The sequence below is a fragment of the Poecilia reticulata genome, chromosome 1 (assembly GCF_904066995.2).
Source record: "Poecilia reticulata chromosome 1, P_reticulata-male-v2, whole genome shotgun sequence".
Classification (NCBI taxonomy): Eukaryota; Metazoa; Chordata; class Actinopteri; order Cyprinodontiformes; family Poeciliidae; genus Poecilia; species Poecilia reticulata.
Window position 1 is genome coordinate 26,981,499 of NC_088830.1, and position 22,894 is coordinate 27,004,392.

Here is a 22,894-nt window from a genome sequence, read left to right on the forward strand (position 1 = left end):
GGAAGCAATAATTTTCTACATAATGTTTTTTAATGGAGAAACACGACATGGGCTGGTTGCTCAGTTAAATAACTCAACATTCCCACAGCGTCCAGTTTTTGGCGCAGATGAAACACTCGTTCCTCCTGTGGAACCTGTTTTATTCATTCAACCAGTTGCTTGCTTCTTCCTATTTTTGGGTTTGTTTTTCCTCTGCAGTCACCCAGATTATCTGTAGGTCAACGCCGTCCTGTTTCTCAGTTTCACTGAAGAGGGGAACATGTCCACTGGAAACACCGCAGGGTGAAATGTTGGTGCAGAACGGCGGTCGGTCGGCGGCTACAGCTTCAGGCCCTGAATGTTTGTCCTTAAGTTCAACATTTGCTTCTCCTGTCGCACTTTCTCCTCCTTGAATGCCAACTTGTTCGCTTTCTTCTCCACTCTCCTCTCCTAAGAATAAAAAGAGAAGAGAATATTCAAAGTTTATTCAAATGTTTCTCATCTGACAGGGAGTGTCTCTGTCCACCTTTTCTCAAGAAAAACAAGTGGTGCCCTCAAAATAAGCAAATCATGGCTAAAGATGCGTTAGCTGTAATGAAAATATTTTGCTTTGACTCATCTTTGCTTATCGATAAACTTGCCTGCAACTTCAACATATAACTGAGATTCTTTGGCTAATTTGACCTTATATGTGGCTGAAATGACTGAATATAGAGACTCAAAGGAAATCTGCTAAAAGAATAGCAACTAAACCAAAATTGTACAAAAATGACATACATTTTGCTTTTATTAAAAAATGGTGTTTGTAAATGTTCTACCTAGAACTCAAGTGCCAAAGATTTGGCTTCAAATTCTGTTAAAATGAGTAATTAAAGCAGAAAAGGTTCATTTGTAGCATTATTTGCTACAAATGTTCAACCGTATGCTAAAGGAATGCTACGTTACTGCGTCTTAGGCAACTAAATATTTAAAAAAATATATATATTTTGTATTTCTACTATTGTAAGAAATGTTTTGTGGTTAAAAAATATGCAAGACTTTATCTGATAAGTCATCAGAATAAATTTATTACAAAAATAATCGTAAAACTGCAACTAACCAACAAAGAAGGTTGATTCCAACAAAGTTGGTTCTCAGTAAATCAACCTACAGTTACTGGTTCAATGTTTTAGTGTAAAATAGCTTTAAATGTCAGAGTAATCAAAACCATAATATTAAACATACCAATCTGTATGCGTTACCATGGTAACAGACCCACGAATCTGCTTTTTGACGATGGAAATCCTCACGTTACCTCAACGATCTCTGACAATCGTGTTCATCCGTCTCTACAAACGGCGCATGAAGCCAAACCAGAGGCTCTTGGAGGTTTCCTCACCTTCCGCTCCTCTTTGACGGCCTGCTTCCTCGCCCTCCTCTCCTCTTTGCTCTCCTCTTTGTTTCGGGCCTGCGTCGACACGCGCGGCAGATCCGAGTCGTTGATTCTCGTCATGCGCTCCGCTTGCTTGGCTGTGAGGCCCCTGGAGGGCAGGACGTCCAGGGGGATGCCCGTCTTACCGGACACACGGATCGCCTTGGGCTGCACACAGACGAGAAGTTTCCGTCTGATTCGTCAACCTCTGATACTTAATTAAACTCATAATTGGTTCAGTTTAGTTTGTGGCTAAACAAATTCCCAATTTTAGGACGGTAAACTAGTAAAATGTAGAAAATCGAGCACCACCACAGCAGTAAAGGACAGAGATTTCCATCCTTAAATTTGAAACAACCAAACCAAGATGGATTCCACTGCAGTTTTTGAACCATTTTGAAAATTTCTTAATATTTTCACCAAGTTTGAAGCAACATTGCTAATGAAGTCATCGCTTTTAGCCTGTAACTTAAAACCTCCACCTGCTGGTGTTTAAGATTTTAGTCTTTTGCACTCGGTTCCCTCTGCTTTTAGAGCTCATAGAAACAGAAATTAATGTAACATTTTGATGTAGATTTTCTTCTTTTCTGCCTGTACTGAATGTGTGTTACTATGGCAACATTCAGGGCAATGACAGCATCTGTTTTTGCTTTTTTTTGGTCAAACTCAAGTCTTTAAGATCAAGCAAACTTTTAACATCAGAAAAAGTCAACCTCTATAAGCAGAAAACCTAGGAAAGACATGTCTTCAGACTTTGGGCTTCCAGTGAACCACAGCGATTAAAATCAAGGAGGAGAAGAGAAACATCTGAAGAAGACACTGAGCGCAACTTTATATTTCACGAAACGTAAACAAAGATGGAGCTGCGTCAGATTTTAGCTGTTTCAGGATTTCTGTTTTGTATTTTCTACAAGACGACGAGCCACAAGCGTCTGTTTTTGGCTAGATTTACCCAGAATGCCCTGCTCTACAGTCCTGCTCTTGAAGCGGACTACGGTCTTATTGACATTTACATATGCCTTTGAACTGCACCGGAGTTGCTCGAGCTCTGCTTGGGTTGCTAGGTAACAGGGCTAAGCTCAGCTGGGGTTGCTAGGTAACGGGGCTAAGCTCAGCTGGGGTTGCTAGGTAACAGGGCTACACTCAGCTGGGGTTGCTAGGTGACAGGGCTAAGCTCAGCTGGGGTTGCTAGGTAACAGGGCTAAGCTCAGCTGGGGTTGCTAGGTAACAGGGCTAAGCTCAGCTGGGGTTGCTAGGTAACAGGGCTAAGCTCAGCTGGGGTTGCTAGGTAACAGGGCTAAACTCAGCTGGGGTTGCTAGGTAACAGGGCTAAGCTCAGCTGGGGTTGCTAGGTAACAGGGCTAAGCTCAGCAGGGGTTGCTAGGTAACAGGGCAGTGCCAGGCAATTGTGACTTACTAATCGAGAGGTTTTTGAAACCGTTTGTGAATTTTACATAATGAGTTCCCTTTGCACTCACTTAACCTCAGTGGAATTTGTTTTAAATCTAATTAGTTGCATAAACAAATCCATAATCTAGCAACATGAAACCAATAGGCTACCTGTCTGAAAATTACTTTAAAATAACTTCCTATGCTCTTTACAGTAGTGGTTTTTCTGTACTATTGCTCAATAAGTGATCGTTCCATCTCCAAGGTATTGCATGTTCTTCGTTTCCATGGCATCCTGAGCTAGTCTGGGCTTGTGCAGATGGATAGTTTGTAGATCAGGTTGATGTACGTTGCACCATAAACAAACAACTCTCCCTCCAAGCTGAATTTAGAAGTTGGCAACTCTTGCAACTGTACAACTTATCAAAACAAGGCGAATATTCTGGGATATTTAAGCCTGACAGCACACCGCATATGGGAAAATTATGTGTGCATCTTACTTAATGTGTGTAAATGATCGTATATTTAATACCTTGGCTGGTTCTTCAATGACTTTAGGTCTGTTGTACAAGTTGGAGTATGTACCTGAAAAACAAGAGTATGTGGTTAACATTTAAATCGAAGCAGCATTTCTATGTAGTTTCAATATTTTATCTCAGTTTTTGACTGTTAATTTAATTCATGTGAAGGATAAAGGTGTTTTCTCTCGTCAGTGGAGACGATGGGGCTTCATAAGAGACGAGAGTCAAATTCATCACTGATGTTAATAAGGAAACAAAAATTAGGCTGATTGAACAAAACAACCTTTTCCATCCAAATCCTCTAAATATTCTCTTTTATTCCCTTCATATATTCAAACAATTGATATTTAACAGTAAACACATTTCAAACCTTTGGTAAGAAAAGTTCTGTTAAAACCCAGGAAGACTGGATGCCATGTTTGTGATTTGGGCAAAATAAATAATTTAAACTTTCATCTGCCTCAGAAGTTTGTGAACATAAATGTTATTACAATCTCCTTTGTCATTAATATGCTTAATTTAGAAAAAAAATTAAGCATAATGTATAATAATGTACAGGTTTGATCACTTCTGACTGAATTTAATATTGTATTGTCTGGGATTTAGCGACATCTAGTGGTAAGTTGTAGGGTTATATAAATTAAGACAATATTTCTTCCTCAAATAAATTGTAAAACTCTGGCAAGTTTTTAATTTTAAGATATTTGCACCACAGGAACCTTTTCCAGGCATTGGATGGTTTAAGGGGACATTACTGCTCCATTTTTATTTTGGTCTCAACTGACATGATGTGCTCATTATTCATTTTCATCCTGGTGACCAGAGCAGACCAGTAACAATTATAGTGGGTCACAACTAAGAAAATTAATAAATAAATAAATATGATGTTATGTATTAGCTTTTAAGTATGTGTCTTAATTGAAGAAGATGACTGCATCCCTCTTTATAACATGAATCTCTGGGGGCCCAGTGGGGTGGCCAGCATTTTTCAAGAAGGGGCCATGGCCCCCGTTTGTCCCCCTCTTGGGGACGCCACTGTCACTGATCCAACATTAGTGACCGATTTATACACATAGATTTATTCTGAGATTAAATTACACACAAGTGGTCTCTACTTAGCAATGAGGTGACTTAAAAATAAACGTATTTAGATTTTTTTAAAGGTTATCAGAGTTTAGCACATCAGCAAAGGCACATCTTAATTTTCTATTTGTAGAAAAGTTTTTGAAAATTCTGCATCTCTTTTATTTCCCTTCATAATTATGTGCCACTTTATGTTGAACCACCAAGTCAAATTATATTAGTTTTTGGCTGTAATGTGACAGAATTTAGAAAAGTTCAAGCTACTAAACGTGAAGCTAAAACAATGTAAACAAAGACTTACTGATGATGGTTTCACAGTCCCACTTCTCCTGAGGAGCCTCGCAAACAACCGTCTCCATCTCCTCTTCATCCTCGTCTTCCTCCTCCTCTTTCAACACAGGAAGTTCTTTTGGACCCAAATCTTCAGGCCTCAGGGATCTGACCCAAAAACACAATAAAACTGTTAAATTCGGTAACAGGAATCAACGATCACAGGTCAGGAGAGAATCTCACTCTTTTTCTTTCTGCTTGAAGTAATCGTTGATGACTTCCTCCAGGCGGGCGCTGTCCGGTTCGATGAAGCCCTCCAGCTCGGCGTTGTCCAGAGCCCCGATCTCATCGTCATCAAACTGCTCATAAAACTGAAAAACAAGAACGCCGCATCGTAAACGAGCCTCGTTAGCAGATTAGTAACTTCTCCTTTTACTCAGAGCTCTTCAACCTTCAGATGAACTTCCTCCTTTGTATGCAAGTAGGTTCTCCAAAGTCCTGCTAGTGACCCAATGATTTGACTAGTTTGCTAACAGAGCTCAGTGTAGCGGTCGTGACCTCTGACCTTTTCGAAGCGGTCGTCCAGCAGGCTGAGCTGCTCGTTCCTCCTCATTACAGACGAAGTCAGCGAATACTCTGTGAAGCGACTCTTTGTCTCCTCGTTCATGAACAGAAACTCTCCATCATGGCCGCCGCCCTCCAGCTGCTCGTCACCTGAGAAACCGCCATCGGAGTCAAAGTCGCCTTCCTCGTCTGTGTCCTCCCACTCATCATCATCATCATCAGATCCTCTGTTGGAATCACACAAACAGGAAGTTGAAAAAGATTTATTTGCATTGAAAGTACGGTTGAGCGACAAACTGATTTTATCGATTAATCAAATTTTCCGTTTTTCAAGATTTAATTTTGGAAAATCTGGATTTGCATAATTCAGAGTGATGTTAGCCAGGAATCTTGTCGTTTACGGCTTTTTTTCCTCCTTGATTTTGAATTTAGGTAAATCCACAGAAGTAACGTATGAAATAAAAGCCCTTTTTGAAATTATTTTCTGTCATTTGTAATTTCTTTTAAAGGAAAAAAAAATTAAATCATAGATCAAATTTCTTTTAAATATATTGCTATTGCTAATACATCACAAATATACTAAAACACTAACATGACTGAATAACCAAAGCCACATCTTCTCCAGGGCTTCCTCACATTTTGAATATTCTAGACTCAGATACCGTATTTTCCGCACTATAAGGCACCTAAAAACCTTCAATTTCCTCAAAAGCCGACAGTGCGCCTTATAACCCGGTGCGCCTTGTATATGGACCAATATTGAGCCACAACAGGTCTAGCAACTACGATAAGCAGCCGCCGACTTCATTTTCCCCCGTAGCAGAAGAAGTGCGCGGTGCATGCTGGGATAGTTGTCACAACGCTGGTTTGTTTTCCACGCTCCTTCAACCTTCCTTGGGGTGGATAGGCGCCGATTTATGTTTTCGCATCCACCTGAATAATGTGTAGTTGTGCCACTGGGAGTGGGTGGGGGGGCTGTTGGATGCAATATCGCAACACCGTGAGTGAAACAATGACTGGGGCAGCCTACTATATAAAGTACTCGGGGACCACTTCTTTGTTATTACACGTACATATTTGTAGAATACGGAACAAATCGTGTCCCGTTTCGGTTCAATACGGGACGCTACATTTAACAGTAAAATACGGGACGGTTCCGTATTTTACGGGACGGGTTTCAACCCTAGTCGACGTATTTGTGTGAGAAGACTTTCTCGGTTGTGAACTTAAATAACGGACTCTCACTTACGAGACATCTTGCGCGTCAATACCACTGCCTTTGAGCCAGACCTGGCCTATGTGCCGCAGTCCAGATCTCAGTATCACATTAATGCAGGCAAGTCATTTGTCATTTACAATAAGTCTCTGAATACATTTAGTTTTTGTTTTTTAAGATCAAAATAAGTCATAAATTCAGACAAGTTTTCAGTTCTCACTCCAGAATAATAAACTTTTAAAAATCTGATCAACATTTACTAATGTCATATTTCAAATGAGCCCTGCACTTGTTGATATGACTGTTACTTGCTATTTTTTCTGTTATTTCATTTAAAAATTCTGTAAATATTGAACTGCCATGGTGAGATTTCTTTTTATGTTTCAAATGTAATTTGCACACAAGAGTACAATTACTTCTGTTAACTGTTAAAATAGTTAGTGTTAAAAAAGTGAAGTTAAGTGAATATTCAATTGCATGTGATATGCATGTTTCAAATGAACCAAAAGACATGCTTAAGATCGCTGAAATTAAAATAAAAAAGCAAATGTAAAACGCAGAATGGCTTGCTGAAATGTGTTTAAATATATTGCTGTTCTATGTAAAGAACGTCCACCAAGGTCGGCCCCCCTACATTTTTAACACACCAAATCTGGTCCCCTTTGCAAAAAGTTTGGACACTCCTGGACTAGGGAGTGTCCAAAGCCGGGTGGCAGGGGAAGAGAGACAGAGGCTGCGGCGGCAGCATGTCGATTGGTCTGTGTTACCCAGAAAGCAGTTGGGCACAATATCGCAACACCAACACCGTGAGTGAAACAACGACTGGGGCAGACTACTATATAAAGCACTCGGGACCACTTCTTTATTATTATACATCCACATTTGTAGAGAACGGAACAAATCATGTCCCATATTACGGGACAGGTGGAAACCCTAACTGTAGCGTATGCGCCTTATATATGAAAAAAGTTTTAAAATAGGCCATTCGTTGAAGGTGCACGGAAAATACGGTACTTATCTCTGCAGATTTCTCATTTGTTTTTTATATTCTCTCTTACTCTGCATCCGCAGCTCCTTTTGTGCGGTTTGCCTTCAGGATGAAGTCGTCCTCCAGCATGTTGTCGGGGTCGTCGTAGTCAAAGTCTTCATCTAAAGCAGCTACAATATCAGGATCCATGTCCAGTCGGGGTCCTGAAAGAAAACACAGCTTACAGTGAAAACAGTTAGGTTAATGTAAGAAAACATTCAAAATAACAGAACTAGTAGCTAGAAAACACATTTATTTTTTCCACAGAGATAAAGAACGTGTTTGTTTAACAATGTTTAAGAGATTTATCTGGTCTATTTTGAGTGAATTACCTGAAATAGGAGCGGCTTTGTTCAGAAGTCCCACATCTTCCTCAAACTCCGAGGCAAACACCGAAGATGGCAGGTGGATCGTAGCTTCCTGTTCATCACACCAGACAGGATCAGACTCGTATGGTTATTTCTTGATTTATTGTTTATTTGTTTAACCGAGAAAATATAAAATCCACGCAATTTTACCAGAAGCAGCAATATTAGACCAAGCACAAGCAACGTCAGAGGAAGAAGAACAAGACACAACCAATAATTTCTAGTTGAACTACATACTTTACTAGTATTTCTCACAAAAGTTTTCCTCATTGCATATTTTCACAGAATGATAGAAGGATTTATGTCCTTTAAAAATAGGATGCAAACATAAACTTACAACATTTATTTTAGCTTGGTTTTTTTGTTGCCTAGAAAAAAAACTTTAAATCCCACATGGCTAATTTACCAACTGCTGTTTTAACCATTCCTATTTTGTAATAATAAACCGGTCTAGAGACGCAGAGAGATACTTGGCCAGTTAGAAAGTCAGAAATCCAATCTTTTCCTGGTCAGTAAACACACCAAACCTAACAGATAGATTATCACTATTTGGTGTTTCTGAGGGGAAAAGACTCAAATTAAACTATTTTCAGCTTCACTACATGTCTTGAAATCTCAGTGATTTTTCAGGCTTTGAGAGAACAAGAATTTCAACACACAGTAGAACCACTGAATGGCACAGCAGAGTTTCTAGGTTTAATCCATTTGAGTTTTCATTAAAGTAAAATCTGCTCAAGTCAGTATCGAAGCTTTAAAAAAAAAGCTTGAGGGTTGAAAATCAGTTGAAAAATTTGTGATCAGTGCATCTTGACAGGAAATAAAAATTAAGACACAAACTCACAGCAATGTCCTTGCTCACAGTTTCCACGTCGTTTTCCTCCTCATCATCTCTCAAATTAGAGGCCCCTCTGTTGAAGTGTGAGGGTCCGGCGGCGACCAGCTCCGAGGTGCCAGACGCCTCCTTCAGGTGCTGCAGGTAGTCGTAATCGTCATCGAAGAAAACACCAAAGTTTCTCTGCTCTTCACGCCTCTTGTCTGTGTCCACCTGGGAAACACAGCCAGGGTGTCACTTCAGCATTTCCACAATCAGAGGTGAAAAGCTCACTGCTACGTTTCACAAACAGTACAGCCAAACATTTTTGCTTATATTCTTTTATTGTGAAAAGACTGCATGTCTTACTCTGGGTTCTGGCGGTTTTGTAAGGAACATGGTGTTGAAGAAACAAAGTTATTTTTCAGCAATATGGAGTTTTATTAAGAGACATAAACCTTGTACTTCAAGCAGTTTGTTGTTTTTGCATAAGGAGTTCAAACATTAATTTATACCGCTGACAAATATTTCTATACAGTGAGAACAAGTCGTTAGCAATTCTGCTGCAAAATTCTATGTTGTTTCTAATAAACTTTACTTACAACATGGAGAAAATGTGCTATAAGTGAAATAATCTACCAGAGGAACGAGTACATTTTAAAAATCTATATTAAGGAATTATTTACTTAAACAATGTCCTATATCTTGCTGAAAAGTTACTTGTAAGTTAGTTTAGTCTTATTTCAAGTGCAGAGAAAAATACTTGGTAAGATTTTGTGTTTTTGCAGTGTATTGATGTGGACTTGGACAAGAGACCAGGTTTCAAGTTACCAAACACTTTACCCATCAGTGTAGCACTGTGTGGGTGTGACTCTACTATAAAAGTGCTTAAATTGATAACTATTATGATCGTAAAAGTTTAAGTTTAGTTCATTTACCACTGAGAACTCCATAAAAGAACCAGAACCAGAGTCAAGGCTGTGAATATTTACCTTTGCAGCAGGCAGGAGGACATGCTGTGGGGCTTTCTCATCTGCAGCCAGAGGGTCCCTCTGACTTCTGTGGACGAGGTGAAAGGTCACCGCTTTCTTCTTTTCAATGAATGATTTCTTCTTTCGATGAGGCTGGATAAAAAAAAACAAACATAAAAACAAAGGGAAATGATCAAGCTTCTTTCCCGAACCATTCAGACGTTACATTTTCCAAAAGAGCTTTTCAAATGAGATGCTTAAAAATAAACAATAATCACATTTTGTAGTAAAAAAAAACAAAACATTAAAAGGTTTAAAGAAGTCTAAAAAGAGACACCATTTATAATTATTACAGAATAATAACACATAAAAAACCCAATGTCCACAATGTCACATCAGCCTAGTCAATATTTTAAAGTAAACAATAAACAGAAGGCGCAAAGAAACAGCAATAAAACAGCACATTTTTTCCTTTAAGCAAAAGTAGCAGCAGTTTTGAGATTTAATTATAAAACATTATTACACTAAATACATAGTAAATTGGATATTTCCAGTTATTACAACTATAATCCGAGCAGTTGTTGTTAGCTAATGCTATTAGCTTAGTCTGGTAATGTCCTCTCTTACCATTTTGTTCCTGAAACCGTCACGATTTTCTTCCGCGGATCAAAGTTAGCAATGCCAAAAGTTCCAAAAACACCTTTAAAAGACCCTTGAAACAATGTAATTCTCAAATTGTAGAAGTTACGGTGAGTATTTATCAGTGCTGAAAAATCCTAAACTCGTGTTACATTAGATCAGAAACACGGAGGACGTGGGCCGGACGTTGCAGTAATTCTTGGCGCTGATTGGTGCAGAGTGTTTCAGAAGGCGGGCCTTTCACTCCAGCTGATCCAATCTGAACCCGTCTTCACCACGCTGCTTCCTGTTCTTCCTCTACTAGTGACTGCTAGCAAGCAGCATATTTGAGCGTTATCGCCACCAGCTGATATAAAGTAAGGACTGCTCCTTTCTTTGTTCACCACAATTTATTTGTCAGGTTAGTTCTGTGGTTATCTTAAAAATTTTTTATCTTATAGCCAGTTCTATTGAGATTTTATCTAACCTTCTAAGTCCTAAACAAACATGTAGTTGTCATGGTAAATTAAAGATTTAGGGACAACAATTACCTAATAAAAATACATTTGACAGGTCAATAAAACATGAACAATAAAGTTGCTAATTTTATTGTTAGCCGAAAAGGATCAACTAAGAAGAGTAAAGTTAGTAAAAACGAGTGTTCTTCAGGAGATTCATTATCTATCTATTTGTTTTATTTTATTAATTTATACTTCAAAATGAACATGTCACACATTGACACAAAGGTTTTGAATGGAAGAAATCTTATAGTCTTCCCCTTCTCTGAAAAAGTAAATTTACTATACCATAAGTAACTAAGCACCAATCATCCATATAATCTTTAAACCCAATCAAGTAATGTGAACATATAAAAATAATAATAAAATAAAGATATACACATTATTCTTGTGTTGTGTGGCATTTCAACAGAAATAGTGATTTCTTAGGTAATCACACGTAATCAACTCAGTTAATTTAAGTTCAAGTTTATTTTTAAATGGGACAATACATAAAATGAACACTGACATAAATACATAACATTATAGCGAGAATTTCCATCTCTAGTCCCTTTGGCAGGTTGATGTTAAAGCAAATAATAAATACAAGGATAACAACCACAAGATCACACTATAGAATAACGAATGCATAAAACAACCTTAAAATCTACACATCTTTGCATATAATCAATTTTAACTTTTTTTTTTATGAAACAGGAAGTGAAAGGTCCCTTATGTTTCTTGTAACGAAAAGGATAATTTCTGATCAATGCATAAAGTATTATATTTATAAAAAGTATTCAACAGAAGTTTCAGGTGTTGTTTATAATCTGTTGACTTTGCAGACTGTGCTGTACAGTGCAGATGATTCCTCTGAAGCATCATAGCTTTTCTTACTGTAAAGGGATTAAAAAAACACTTTGTAAGTATCAGATATTATCATTAAAAGCTTAAAATCTTTACTTACTACAGCTGGATTAAGTTTAAGAACATATAAAGGAAATAACGTTCTGAACCCACCAAGGTGTGTTTTTGATCATCACCGCTGAATACTCCACATCTTCCTCCTTGTTTTTAGATGTTTTGGGTTCAGCTGGAACAAAGTTGGAGTAAAGAGGTTCCTCTTGATTTTTAGAGAAAAGTACGCTAGCATAGCAAACGTCGTCTTGAGCTGCTGAATTTCCAAGTCCTGCAGTTGATGAACTCTCCAGATGTCGGCCCAAATTCTGCAAAAGAGCAAATGCTGCATTCAGAAGAGAAACATAATAACTACACCCTCCTGAAATGCCCTGCAGAACCACAGCCTCCCATTAGATGAGAGGGAAACACTGTTCAAAGTGTGTAGATGAAGGAAGACTAACACCCAATATCTTCGCCTCGTTATCTCCTGGTCCCTCTCTGGTCTGACGAATTTGCCTTACAGCCTTCTTTTTTCTACAAATATAAAAAAAAATCAAGAAAATATAAGCAAAAGAATGAACAACATAACATTCCACATAGAGCATTAAAACAGCGGTAAAGAATTTAAATCACCTAAAAATGATGAAGGCAGACAAAACCAAACCAATCAGGAGTAGAACCATGATTGACCCGACAACAGCAGATGAAACTGAACCTGAGATAAGGGAACAAAAACAAGAAGAAAGAACATTTACTGAATACCTAAAATAGTCACAGATGCAGAAAAATATGTGCTTAAAATAATCATCTGGTAATGAAGAGAAAAGAGCCAGGAAGCTAAAGAAATTAATTCAGTCTTATTTTTAAAACCCAATAAAGGAAGTTTAAAGTTAGAAGTCACACAATTAATAAATGAAGCAATTATTTAACCTTCCTGTTTTTGTAGGCAACATAAAAAGAACAAACTTCCTGCCAACTAACAGTATGCATCTGATACAGGAGAAGTAGCAGGAAGAGTAATGTAAACACAGAAAGACACCAACTAACACAATAAAGCAAATGGTAAAGATGAGCCAGATGTGTAGCGACAAAATAAGGAACACAATCCCTAGTAGAGACAAGTCTCTCAAATCAAGGCAGTTTTTTTCTCTATACTGATAAATTAAGAAAAGATTTTCAATATTATCTGCGCTAATTGAATGTACAGACAGCTATTTATTAGTATTTTAATAGTTTGTTAATATTTTACCAAGGCATTCTGCCACAACTTGTCCTTTTTAGGATAATCGTGACGTTGATACGACCCAAAATGAAAACAGGTTTGACACCCATCATTTACATGCACATGAGCATCTTTAAATAATTTGTTTTTAGTGTTAATAATATAAGAAATATTGATTATTTTGACAACCTTGACAGCCACATTGCAATAAAAAGCCATAAAGAATTTAAGAAAGTACAATGAGTCTGGAAAAAAGGAGGATCAATTCAAAAACATTGGACAACTTTAAACTGGAGATTATTTTCTAATGTTCAAGATCTGAGACCTGTTACTAAAATACCCAACCCTTATTAAAATATATTACTACACTAGAATAATTTCAAAAACTTACTGGATCAAAGCACATCTGAATCTGCAGAATAAACAAATTGGATCTCAACTGGAAGTCATGCTGAAGACTTTCTATGTCGTTTTACAGGATAAAAATGTGTGTATATGTACAGATGATGAGAATACATAATATATTTATTTTTAAAAATAACAGCAGCTTACTTGAAACCACAATCAGATGAAGGGTGGAGTTATGGTGTCCCCTGCTGTTTCTGGCTTGACAGTAATAATTTCCACCATGTTCACCTCTGATGTCCACAATGGTAAACGTCTGTCCATTTGCTGCTGGGGAAGTTGAATGCTCTGTGTACCAGGTATACGTAGCTGCAGGGTTAGCGTCACTGCTGCAGGTCAGATTCACTGAGCTTCCTGCTGCTACGTCACCAGCAGGACTCACAGACACGGAGGGAAGCCTCGGAGAATCTGATGGAGAATGATCAAGAAATCATGTTTAGACAGCATCTCCAAGCAGACTGAATGATATTTCAGAAGAGCGGTTGCACATGTGCACCTCAGTTTGCCTATTTGTGCAAAAATGTAAGCAAAAATCTACAAGCATACCATTCATGATTTCAGAACTGGAGTACTTCATTGCATATTGGATCAGTTTAGTATAATTGTTGGATCTGCGTGACAAGGCTGCATACAGAGAATTCCCTAAAGATCCAATTTAAAGGGGATTTATTATACAAAATTCACTTTTTGCATCTATTTTTATTCTTCCATTTGGGTTTCAACTGCTTCTACAAACAACCAAAACTTTAAAAAAAACACACCCAGTCAGTTTTTGGCAATAAATTATTGTTTTTAGGAGTCTGGAATCAGACACACAATCAATTGGCACTGAGCCGTTACCTAGCAATCACACTTGTTAGCTAGCGACCTAAGCAGAGCTCCAGCATGTTTGGTCAACAGTTGTTTTTTTGTTGTTGTTTTTTTTTTTTTTTCTGTATGCGTTGTACAATGGCTGCTGGAAAAGAAAAGTGTTTTGTTGTTGACATACAATTCAAAGTAAATTTGCTGCATTCCTTTTGGTTGTGCAGGAGGCTCTACTTATGCTTTTCAAACGTAGTATTTTATAATTCCTAATCTATTTTCAGGCATTTTCACATGCGAGTGTAAATGCTGAGGTGGGGGGCGTGGCCACCAGCAGCTTATTTGGATTTAAAGTGACAAGAGCCTCTAAAACACCTCATTGTGAAAGGAGCTCAATGAACTGATAGCAGTTCATTCTCATTATCTAAGAATGATTTTGTGCAAAAAAATGTAATGAATATGTTTTGTAAACCTATCCTAACCTGTTCAAAGAAGAATAATAGGTCACTGTGGTTGTTTGGGGTTTGGTATAAACATCCATCTTACATGTTTGGCTCTTCTGTGAAGGTTTTAACAAATATTCAGAGCGAACCAATTGTGTACTTACACTCCACATTTATAAGAACAGTTGAAGAGTTGATCCGTCCACATATGTTCCCAACCTCGCAGCAATACGTCCCGCTGTCCTCAGACTTGACGGAAGTGAACTGATACACGCCTCCCTGTCCTTGAAGCATCATTTGGTTGTCTTTGTACCACCTGTAAAAAGGTGCTGGGTTTCCATCGCTGCTGCAGGTCAGATTTACTGAATCACCCTCCACTATCTCTGCGTGACTCAGGGAAACATCTGCACGTTTTGGAGCGTCTAAGAAAAATGAAAAGAAGAAACATTGAACTATGTGTCCAGAGATTTGCCTTCACTGTTGTTCTAGATTAGTAGAACAAGGGTTTTCAAAGTTTAGGAGAGCTAAAAAAAATCATCAACTTTTTGTTGTTTCCTTTACTTCATGTTCCATTCACTGATGCTGTGATGTTTACCTGCTTTATACTCGTTATTGAAGCTTGTGGCAAATGAACGGGCAAAGCAGTAAATTTCATTTAAAATGCAAAAAGTATTGAATATATAAATATATAGCCACATAATTTCATACAGACAAAATTATACCAATCACAGAAACAATCAAAGGCATTAGCCTTTCAAATGATCTCAAAAACACCATAAAAAATAAATAAAAGGGCAGTTTAGCCAAGGATTCTTAAAACTTCAACTGAAAATAATAAGTAGTTCTATTTCATTATCTTGACTAGTTTTATACACAAACTAATAAAAAATAACTCCAGACAAAATGGGGCCTAAAAACAGATCCTAGCAGTAAAATTAGCAACTCTCGACAAAAGGATCCAAAAAAAAAAAACCCTGAATGTCAAAAAAACTCGCCACTGAATTTGGTAACGCCACATCAAATTTTCATTGGGGTTTAGAGAAGTAAAAGTTAAGATATGCACAGCCAGCACCTGTATAACAGCGCCCCCGGTGGCTGGATGAATGAACGGGATATAGGTTTGGTGAAGTTGGCTAAATGTTTGCAGTTACTTTGAGCTCTGGCGCCCCCCAGCGGGGACACAGCCCACACTTTGGAAAAAACTGTTCTGGAGCATAGAACACAAATGAACATTATATATAATATATTTAAATTTTAGCTTCCATAAGTTCTGCCAAAACACCAATTACGATTTCAAAAGTAAAATTGTGCAGACAACTTTAAAGCAAATGTGAATTTTAGTGCATGGAGTAAAATTATGGAATTAATTGGATTATGATTTGAAGGTATTTGAACAACAACCTAGAAATGACATGTACAACTTGAATAAATCAGAAGGACTTGGTTGAGAGAGCAAATAAATTTCTCTAGTTAAATTAATTCACAATCTTGACAAAATATTTGTCAAACTTGCTATTTTACTTACATTTCACATCAATATCGAGGTTCCCAGATCTGCTTTCCCCCAACTGGTTCTTGGCTACACAGAAATATTCCCCAGAATCAGACGCCTGGATGGGATTCAGGTAAAACTCTGAATCTTTTCTGTGAGGTTGAAGAACTGACGTTTTAGTCTTCTTGTACCAAGTGTAGTTAGCGGGTGGATTAGCATCACTGCTACACTTTAGAAACACTGGTTTGCCTTCAACTATGTCATCAGAGGGATCAACTGACACAGAAGTTGAAACTGGAGCATCTGGAAGAAATAAGAATTTTTCAACCACTTTACCACCCAAAAAGTCAGATTTATGTTTATAAAAGTTTTTTGTCTGAAGCTCAAGTGACAGAAATAATCAAAGGAAGCATGATTTCAAAAGTAAAATTGTGCGGACAACTTTAAAGCAAATGTGAATTTCGGTGCATGGAGTCAAATTGTGGAATAGATTTTATTATGATTTGAAAAAATGTCCTACATTAAACCAAGTCAAAACACTTTATAAGAAAAAATGATTAAGTCTTGTACACTTTTCAGTTAACAATGAGGACAATTATATATTATTTGTAATTTTATGTATACAGCCATGAAGGAAAAACAAATATTATGTAATTATTGAGAAAGGGACAGTTTTTTTTACAAGGTTTTTCTTCTTCCTGCTCCCTTTTCACTCATGAACACTGTGTTACAAGACAATGTTTTCATTGGTGATGAAATTTGTTTGGTTGGGTGAATAAACTGATTGATTGATTGATTGATTGATTGATTGATTGATTGATTGATTGATTGATTGATTGATTGATTGATTGATTGATTGATTGATTGATTGATTGATTGATTGATTGATTGATTGACGTCCATCTGCAGTCTGAGGTTGTGTCGTATTTTATCCAACTTTTACATCATTGACATGAGACGTGTCATAGTTCTGCACCAGAAGAAGTCAGTCTTGGTAAATCCAGACCGACTGTAAACAATGGCTGAATATTATAATTACCATATTTTCCGCACTATAAGGCGCACCTAAAAACCTTCAATTTCCTCAAAAGCCGACAGTGCGCCTTATAAGTCGCGGAAGGCTCTCCTCGCCGACCCGAGTCGGACTGTTTTGTTGACATTCCCTTCAGTGCAGCTCCATCTAGTGGATGCATAACGTAACTCCAGCCTCTACTGTAGCGACTATTCTATGGTCCTTATAATGCGGTGCGCCTTATATATGAAAAAAGTTTTAAAATAGGCCATTCATTGAAAGTGCGCCTTAAAATCTGGTGAGCCTGATAGTGCAGAAAATATGGTATAAACCTTTGAAAGAAGTCTGTCAGTGAAGAACGTCACATCACAATCCCACCACTCTTATCTCTGACTACACATCCAAACAAACGTCTCTACAAACGTTGCAGTCACTGCTCCACTGAAGGCCGTTGCCACTAGTTGTGCTTTCTTTTTATTAACTTCTTTGTCTTGTTATGATCTTGTGACAATCCTGTCAGTTTTCATTACTGAATAATTTTTAAATCAGAAGCAATAATGATTTAAAATGACTCAGTGATTGTGTATTTTAGAGTCAACTCACACACGTCAGGAGCTCTGTGGTCCTTAAACGATGATACAGAACAGGAGATTTTGTCTGTCGTATTAATCAACACTTCATAAGTAGATTTATTGTGACGAATGTCCTGTCCATTCCTGAACCATCTGTAATAAGGATAGCCAGATGGGGTGCATCTGCTGTGACATTTCAGCTCTGCATATTCTGGTTCCTGGTTGGTTGAAGTTCTTGTCACTTCCACCTGCAGATCTGGAATATGACATAAAGAACCACATCAGTTATTATTCATAGTCTCTCAGGATGAGAAGCTAATAAACTGTAGGATCATCAGTACCTGTGACGGTCAGAGTTGTTCCATGTAAATCACTCCCCCAGCTAAACAAGCCTGTTTTGAATATGAATCGATACTCTGCTGAATCATTTTCCACTAAGTTATTAATTGTCAGGGTGAACTTTTGTCTTGTTTGAGTGACATACACTCGATCCATATATCTAGAGTCGTGTTGTAGGTCCTCAGGTAGTGAGGGATTCCTCCATTGTGCACTGCGTCCAGGACTGAACCAGAATGATGTGACAGAATTTGAAGAATAATATGGACTGTAACTGGAATGAAAGCTCACTGAAGAACCTTTCAATGCACAGATTCTTGCATGACTGTAAATCACTTGTTTGCAGTATTGGTTCTCGATGCCTGAAAGAGAAACATTTCTTCATACACTGTGACAATTTTCATTTTTATTTTGTTACCATTAGTTGAACATTGGTGTAAAACATGAGTAAAGTCATCAAACTATAACTCGCCATAACTCAAATTAAGCATGAGAATGAAAGAGAAGTCTGGCATCTCGGCACAGACTGTGACAGGAGATGAAGTTGTGCTAAAAAAAGATGTTGGAATAAACTTACAGACTGAAGGAGACGGGAAATCTTCATGTCCTTTCAGAGCGCAGGTCATGCTGTCAATGTTGCTTATCTTGTAATAAGAGACAGATATTCCTGTGTGGAAATTGTGCCCATTTTTGTACCACACATATGTAGAATCATCAGGTAAAACACATGAGCTGGAGCATATTAGGTCACTGTTCCAGGATGAGCTCTTCCTCTTGACAGTTAGATTTGGATCTGAGTCTGTGTGGAGAGAATGTACAATTTTTTTTAAACAAAGATAAAAGCACAAAAATGTTAGTAATTTGTCATGTGGAAGTACAAACCTGTGACAAATAACTGAACTCCTGGTTCACCAGTATAACTTCCATGTTGTGTGTTTGTAATGAACCTAAACTTGTACACAGCCGAGTCGCTCTCTTCCACGTCTCTAATTGTCAAAGCGCAACTGTTTTTGTTCTTGTATTCCACGCGACCTGCATATTCCTCCTGTGTCGTCACATCTACAGGGGCCTTATCAATTTTAGCAAACCAAAATGTTTGTGTGACTCTGATTTTTAAGTGATCTTCCCAGGATGGGTGACTATACTTGCAGCTAATTTTCACCGTAGATCCTTTTAAGGCACAGATGCTCTTTTGGCTGTAAGTCACACTCCACGAAGAGTAAGTCTGTACCTCTGAAAGACAGAGCACAACAGAAACATGTTTAAGGATATGAAACTGTCTGCTTATTCTAGTATGACTCCCCTCAAAAGAAGCAGAAAAAGACGACGGGAATAATTTCAATTAGCTTAAGTTTGTTCAGAGTTTCTTGTTCTTATTAAACAGAATAAATCTCCTGTATGTTCTTGATTTTATATCCTAACTGTTTTAGTAGCTCAAAGTACTGACCATCGAGCTAATTGAACATAAATCTTCATTTATGTTCAAGAGGGAATGCAGGGCTATGATATAATTTATACAAACTATTAAAATTTAAATATGAGAAGCAGAAGTAAATTATCTTTTTGTTTTCAGTTACTAAATATAAGCACAGATTAAAAACCACAAGGGAGTTAACCACATCTGCTCTGCTTGGCTGCTCTGCAGGCACCGGAATGATGTAAAAAGGAAACTTTAGCAAAAATTACCAGCATCACTGAAGCCTTTTGTTGCTTTTTATACTTTGATTTATTCATGTAGTAGATTTGTACAGGATTGAGCAAAACCCCCATGAACTAAAATGATCAGTCTTTAGTGGCGAAAGAAAGAAAGAAAGAAAGAAAGAAAGAAAGAAAGAAAGAAAGAAAGAAAGAAAGAAAGAAAGAAAGAAAGAAAGAAAGAAAGAAAGAAAGAAAGAAAGAAAGAAAGAAAGAAAGAAAGAAAGAAAGAGTTGATTTTGTTTTTAACAACACACTTATTTCTCATTTTGACAGTTTACCTTAACATTCACATAAATACAGAGTTAAAAACAAATTTTCCATCAATCACAGAATAAACAACATTATCAAAATACCACAAAGAGAAAAACTCAGCCAAGTTATCTATCATTAAGAAAAACAGAAATTTAGCTTTTACTTTGTTTTTGCAGTCAAAGTAAACATAGTGTCAACATTTCCCCCAGAAACATTGTTTAATTTATTTTTTCTACTCATATAAATTGAATATTTTGCTTGTCCAGTAAGGAAATTTTATATTTTCCACTTACTAGCTTCCTTTTTTGTATAACCTGCACAAAATACAGCTCTGGAAAAAATGAAGAGATCACTTAAAATTATCAGTTTCTCTGATTTTACTTTTCATTTGTATATTTTTGAGTAAAATGAATTTTTTTATTTTATTCTATGAACTACTGACAACATGTCTCTGAAATTCCAAGCAAAAATTTTATATTTATTTGCAAAAAACAAGAAAAGGTCAAAATAACGAAGAAGATGCAGAACTTTCAGACCTCAATTAATGCAGCGAAAACAAGTTCATATTAATTTAGAAACAACAATACTGATGTTTTAATTCAGGAAGAGTTCAGAACTCAGTGCTTGGTGGAAAAACCAGGAGGTTTTCAATCAGTTTTTTCCAGATCTGTATGAAAAACACTTCAGACCAGTGGACTCCATTTTGTTAAAAACTTCTAACAGGATAAGCAATAATGCATATCATTCAAAAAACATGTGAAAAATAGTTTCTATTTCCAGACAAAAAGAACAACATTAATTTGTACATATTTTTTGTTTGTTTTAGACACAAAGAAAAAAAGATGAAGAGTCAATGCTGACCAAAGGCTAACATTTTGTTGCTTTTAAAACTACCAATACTTTTCAAACTAAAATTGATCTTTTTTAAATTATATTACATTTTTCAGATCCATTAAGCCTGAGTCATTTCAGTCCTTTGCCTGTAAATATAAGAGTCTCACTCTCAGCCCACTTAACTTAAAGTTGTGATTATGGAAAAACTGTCAACAGTCCTAAACTGTTTATAACAATGACAACGATACCATCAGCATATAACTTTATCAGCATAGTCAGATTAAGTTTAAACATGTTAAAACCTGCAAAAACATCCTATTAAATGGAAAACCTAACATTATTTAACATTGTTTCAACAGCACATTTTACATAGCAGATAATTCCTTTAGACATTTTAAAATGTTTATTTGAACAAGCATTCATCCTGAGTACAGTTTGTTGTCTTCATACAACCCACACTTTCCAACACCCTGATTGCTTTCACTTTGATATTGAATGGTTGGCTGTGTTAAGATTTTATTTACAACTCCAACTGCTTAATATTGCAGTAATACATAAATGTAAGTGTACAACTTTCAATATCAAGATTACATCATAAAATGCCTGTTTTTATGACAGTTTCATTGAGAAGAATGATGTCTAACTGAATTAGCTCAGTCACTGGATCTCAGGTTAAACAGGACAGACTTATAGGAGTCCAGTAGTGTTGAAAATAACTTTAATTAAAATGTAGAGACACAGTACCTTCACAGAAGAGAACGAGAAGAAAGAGACTCGCTGCTGCAGATAAATTCATGGCTGCTTTTCTCCTCTTTTCAGTCACTTCCGCGCGTTGCCCACATTTATTGATGCGGCTTCCTGGTAACCTTTGCAACTTTTATTTTCTCCAACATGTCTGAGGCAAACCTTACAGCTGAAACTTCAACATGCAAGCTGTCATTTGTTCCTCTTTACATTATTAATATGCATGGATGAAGACACGACAGTAAATGCCCTCCGCCCCGCTCAAAAAAATGAAGAAACGATTCCTGCAGATGCTTTCTACAAATGAACTTCTTTGGACTGTATGTAAACTGTATATGCAGCAGAACAAGTTTGGAAAATCTTAATAGTTTTACATCCCATTAGAACATAAGCAAGCAGGATGGAGAATGACAGGTTTTGATTTGAAGATTCAACCAGATTTTTACAGTTTGTAAACTTTTTAAACTATATTTATTACTCATTTGTCTATTTGTACTTAAAATTTATTGTTGTCTTATTGTTTCCATTGTGCAGTTTGGTGAAAACTGCAGCATGATAACATAACTTCCAACTACAGCAAAAGCTATAACTAGACAATTACACAAACTCTGGTTTCAGAAAAGAAAGTGAAACTGTGAGAATGTCAAACACCTGACATGAATCCATTTGAGAATCTATGAAGAAGAGCTGACCAAAAGTCTCAAAGATGCTTTACAAACAAACAAACAAACTAACTAACTAACTAACTAACTAACTAACTAACTAACTAACTAACTAACTAACTAACTAACTATTTAAATAAAAGTAATATTTATTTAAATAAATAGATGTTCATTTATTTAAATATTTTATTATTTTTATTTTATCATTTTGTAATAAAACCAATTCATTCTTCTGTTTTCAACTTCTAAGTGGAGAACAAAAATGTATTTTGATTTAAAATTTTTTGATTACCCAATGAAATAATTAATGCTGCAAAGAAAATAGTGCTATTAATAATGATGTCTAACTTTTTGTAGCCTTTTTGGGGCACGTAAAGACGCTTTACAGTATAGATAGATAGATAGATAGATAGATAGATAGATAGATAGATAGATAGATAGATAGATAGATAGATAGATAGATAGATAGATAGATAGATAGATAGATAGATAGATAGATAGATAGATAGATAGATAGATAGATAGATAGATAGATAGATAGATAGATAGATAGATATTTCCAAACCTAAAAATATGCCTTTATTATTAAAAATAACATCCGTTTCTAAATGTTTTTTTTTTCCCTAATCATATTTATCCTATATTTCAACAAATATTGGATTGGTTTTCTGCTCCAACATCAGCACCAGACAACACAATAACACAAACAATATTAATCTATGAGAGCAGAGCTCTATTTAACGCCATCTGCTGTAATACTGAAAGACAGGGAGCTCCACCAATCAAACACAGCCGC

The 22,894-nt window shown here is 36.7% G+C and overlaps 2 protein-coding genes across 2 annotated transcripts; both read right to left on the reverse strand.

The window, feature by feature from the left end:
- Positions 1-123: 123 nt before the first annotated feature.
- Positions 124-10,457, reverse strand: ltv1 (LTV1 ribosome biogenesis factor). Its single transcript, XM_008418165.3, has 11 exons — positions 10,238-10,457; positions 9,632-9,763; positions 8,670-8,873; positions 7,793-7,880; positions 7,492-7,624; positions 5,219-5,444; positions 4,897-5,024; positions 4,685-4,821; positions 3,312-3,364; positions 1,358-1,558; positions 124-429 (listed from the first exon to the last, which is right to left on the reverse strand). Exons 1-11 carry the CDS (start codon positions 10,238-10,240, stop codon positions 319-321), a joined length of 1,416 nt encoding a protein of 471 aa, XP_008416387.2. The 5' UTR covers positions 10,241-10,457; the 3' UTR covers positions 124-318.
- A 741-nt stretch (positions 10,458-11,198) lies between these two features.
- On the reverse strand, positions 11,199-21,947 carry LOC103470941 (B-cell receptor CD22-like). Its single transcript, XM_017304441.2, has 12 exons — positions 21,437-21,947; positions 18,791-19,141; positions 18,486-18,707; positions 17,914-18,270; positions 17,604-17,828; positions 16,022-16,291; positions 14,661-14,918; positions 13,400-13,660; positions 12,259-12,340; positions 12,087-12,159; positions 11,746-11,951; positions 11,199-11,621 (listed from the first exon to the last, which is right to left on the reverse strand). Exons 1-12 carry the CDS (start codon positions 21,486-21,488, stop codon positions 11,549-11,551), a joined length of 2,430 nt encoding a protein of 809 aa, XP_017159930.2. The 5' UTR covers positions 21,489-21,947; the 3' UTR covers positions 11,199-11,548.
- Positions 21,948-22,894: the final 947 nt, after the last annotated feature.

Excerpts from the sequence above, each read along its gene's own strand:
- ltv1 (XM_008418165.3), bottom strand. Across the intron at positions 5,445-7,491 it reads AAAGGAGCTGCGGATGCAGA|AGGATCTGATGATGATGATG; the intron begins GTAAGAGAGAAT and ends TGATTCCAACAG. Across the intron at positions 5,025-5,218 it reads TGGACGACCGCTTCGAAAAG|TTTTATGAGCAGTTTGATGA; the intron begins GTCAGAGGTCAC and ends CTTGTTTTTCAG.
- LOC103470941 (XM_017304441.2), bottom strand. The coding sequence starts at position 21,488 with ATGAATTTATCTGCAGCAGCGAGTCTCTTTCTTCTCGTTCTCTTCTGT. Across the intron at positions 16,292-17,603 it reads CCACAGAGCTCCTGACGTGT|ATGCTCCAGTTTCAACTTCT; the intron begins GTGAGTTGACTC and ends TATTTCTTCCAG. Across the intron at positions 11,952-12,086 it reads ACGAGGCGAAGATATTGGGT|AATTTGGGCCGACATCTGGA; the intron begins GTTAGTCTTCCT and ends GCTCTTTTGCAG.